This window comes from Sinocyclocheilus rhinocerous, unplaced genomic scaffold (assembly GCF_001515625.1).
Source record: "Sinocyclocheilus rhinocerous isolate Xijiao unplaced genomic scaffold, SAMN03320098_v1.1 scaffold752, whole genome shotgun sequence".
Taxonomy (NCBI): domain Eukaryota; kingdom Metazoa; phylum Chordata; class Actinopteri; order Cypriniformes; family Cyprinidae; genus Sinocyclocheilus; species Sinocyclocheilus rhinocerous.
Genome location: NW_015639777.1, coordinates 1045786 through 1048745, shown reverse-complemented (window position 1 = coordinate 1048745; position 2960 = coordinate 1045786). Strand labels below are relative to the sequence as shown.

General features: G+C 35.3%; 1 protein-coding gene across 1 annotated transcript in view; it reads right to left on the bottom strand.

Moving 5' to 3' along the window:
• The window catches only part of LOC107751885 (T-cell activation inhibitor, mitochondrial-like), a 15784-nt gene that overhangs the window by 7262 nt on the left and 5562 nt on the right, over positions 1-2960 (bottom strand). Inside the window, exons 6-9 of the mRNA XM_016567653.1 lie at positions 2235-2357; positions 1317-1414; positions 1129-1220; positions 773-1005 (exon numbers count right to left, since the gene is read on the bottom strand). Coding sequence (XP_016423139.1) covers positions 773-1005; positions 1129-1220; positions 1317-1414; positions 2235-2357 — 546 coding nt within the window. The remainder of the gene's footprint in view (positions 1-772; positions 1006-1128; positions 1221-1316; positions 1415-2234; positions 2358-2960) is intronic.

The following is a 2960-nucleotide window of genomic DNA, read 5'->3' as shown; positions in this document are numbered from 1 at the left end:
ATATATATTACGAAATTAATAAACTAATCAAAAGTGACAGCAAAGACATTTATATACAAACAAAAGATTGCCATTTCACCACTGTTACTTTTTTTAAATACTTTTTTTTTTAAACTTTTTGTTCTATTAATCAAAGAATCATGAAAAAAAAACAACAACACAATTTCGACAAAACATATTAAGCTGCACATGTTTTTAACATTGGTAATAATAAGAAATGTTTCTTGAGCACAAAATCAACATATTAGAATGACTTCTAAAAGACTATGTGACAACGAAGACTGGAGTAATGGCTGCTGAAAATTAATATTATTACAGAAAATAGTTATCAATTGTAATAATGTTTCACAATATTACTCGTAAAAACAGTATTTTTTTATTTAATAAATCATCAAATGCTGAGCATAAAAGATTTCTTAAAAAAACAAAAAAAAACAACCCCAACATTTTGAACAATAGGGAATATTATAAAAAACATTATATTATTTTTTCTCTTCTTTAATTATGTCATAAGAAAAGAAAAGTTGGTTCCGAGGTGGAGAAAACTATTTCCTGATCCAACAATCTGATACAAGAATTAATTTACTTTGTGACTTGATTTCATGTGAACTTTAAGCTTGTGTTTTTCCGAAGAGATTAGCCTGCTCATATGCACTATTCAAGCCTAGTATCACTGAGACTCAATTTGGACCTTACCTCACATTCTTGAAGGTCATAAACACAGACAATACACACAAACAAATGGCTGGAATTGAAGTATGCGAGTATTTACTTTTCCAAGCTCATTGTGAGGCCTTGCATGCTGCGGGGGTGCAGGGAGAGGCGCTGAGGCAACAGTCTCTTGTGGAAAGTGTTGAGGGTACTGTAATGTTCCTCCAGAGGCAGAGCTGGACCCATCCGCTCGATGTGGATCACCTGAATCCCTCCCAACAGGTGACTGATGCGCTCCTTCAGCCAGTCCGACTGCTGGAACATGCTTCTGTAACTCGGCAATCTTTCAAAGAGCTGAACAAACACACGGACAGACACAAACACATGCATCTTAGCACAAATGTTTGCAATCATGTTTGTTTGTGTTGAGAATATGGTTAAGAATACCGTAAGACTGGTTTAATAAATAAGCTGTACCTTTGTCCATTGATGGTGGACATCCATTGTTCCTAACATAACATGCCCCGAGGCATTCATCCCTGATTGGTCAGTAAAAACTATTACGTGCCCTGTTTTGGAAAAGAAAGAAATTTGAGTAAACATTTGTGCACACTGAACATTTAAGCCATCTAATTTCATCTCATGAATCCTATTTTCATGGTTACCTCTCAGGATGTGCAGAGCCTCAGGGCTTTGTGTGGCGAGACGACCCAGACTCTGCAGCTGACAGCATTTGTGTGCAACTCCCCATTTGCGCTGCCACCTACAGGACAGAGAACCACATGATCAAAGTTAACATTATTGACAACAGGATGCAAGAACTGAATACTCTGTCCAATAGTTTTACGCATGCCAACATAAGCAGACATACAGTACCATTCAAAAGTATGGGGCTGGTATTTGCATTTTACAGTAAAATACCGTAAAACTATTGTGAAATTTTCTGTTTTAATATATTATAATATGCAATGTTTTTCTGAGATGGCAAATCTGATTTTTCAGCAGCCATTACTGCAGTCTTCGGTATCACGTGATCCTTGAGCAATCATTCTAATATGCTGATATTTTATTATCTTATACATTATAAACTGTCACTTTTGATCAATTTAATGAGTCCTTGCTGAACAGAAGTCAAAATCTTACTGACCCCAAAAGTTGCTAGGATGATTTTAAATTGAAAACCTCATTGATGGGCCATTTTTGCTTGTCCAGTGCATAGACTTTTTACATTTCTTTCCATAATAACATTGTTTTAAATCCTTTCTATAATAAATTTAAATTCAAGAAATTTTCTACTAAATAACTCTTAAAAAGATTGATAAAAATCACATTTTTTAACCCATTTGGTACCTAGCCTATGTGTATCATTTGTAATAGATGCAGTGTCACTAATTTTTTCAATTTCACTTCATGAACAGCTTGAAGTTTAAGAATATACAATATTTAATAAAACATGGAAAAATGTATTTTCCAAAAACAAACAAACATAACATAAAAACATAAGATATCATCTAAATAATTAATTAATGCCAAAAGTAAGATTTTGCAGACCATAAGAGCATATATTCTGAGTTAGAGCTGACCTGATATCCAACAAACCAAGTTTCTGAATCAGCTCTCTTTTCAGTCTTTTCAGCTCCTCACGCCGTGGAAGACTGGCATTCTGTTTCTTTGTGGCCTCCGGCTCATTGTTTCTCAGCCATAAACTGAATATAAAGACAAACAAAAAAAGCAAAACAATGTTTCAGATCTGACAATGAGTTAAATGAAACACTATATATCCTACAATCATTAAAGAATAGTGCCAATGAACTATGCCTGAAATAACACACCTTTGTTCATATATTATATATAGTATAGTCCTACATGCGTGTTCTATATCAGGTCTCCAAAATCCTTTCTAAAGATGTTACAAAGCACAAAGTTCCTCGTCTCAAATGGGTCAGGGAGTACACCGCAGTCGGGTTAAGTTGTAGCCAATTCCAAGCCTCAGTATTTGCAGAGCTTTAATCTCAGGCCGTGAGGCCCACTGAAAGGTTTCTGTTGAGCCTGGGCTCATCTGTGGTTCAATGTACACATTTCTGCTTTTACTAAATGGCACAAAAACCATTGTGGAGTCATTAATCATAGTAAATACTTTTACTATGTAAAAGTAAGTTTAAGTTTACTGTGTGGAGACGTGCTGATATCGCGTTTGGTCTCGTTCTGTATCGCGTATCTTGTCAGTGTCTGCGCTTGCTTGGCCATTTGTTGCGGAGAAAATAAGGAAAGTGTGTTCAAGCGCCAGCAGAAAACAGTGTAAAGAAATA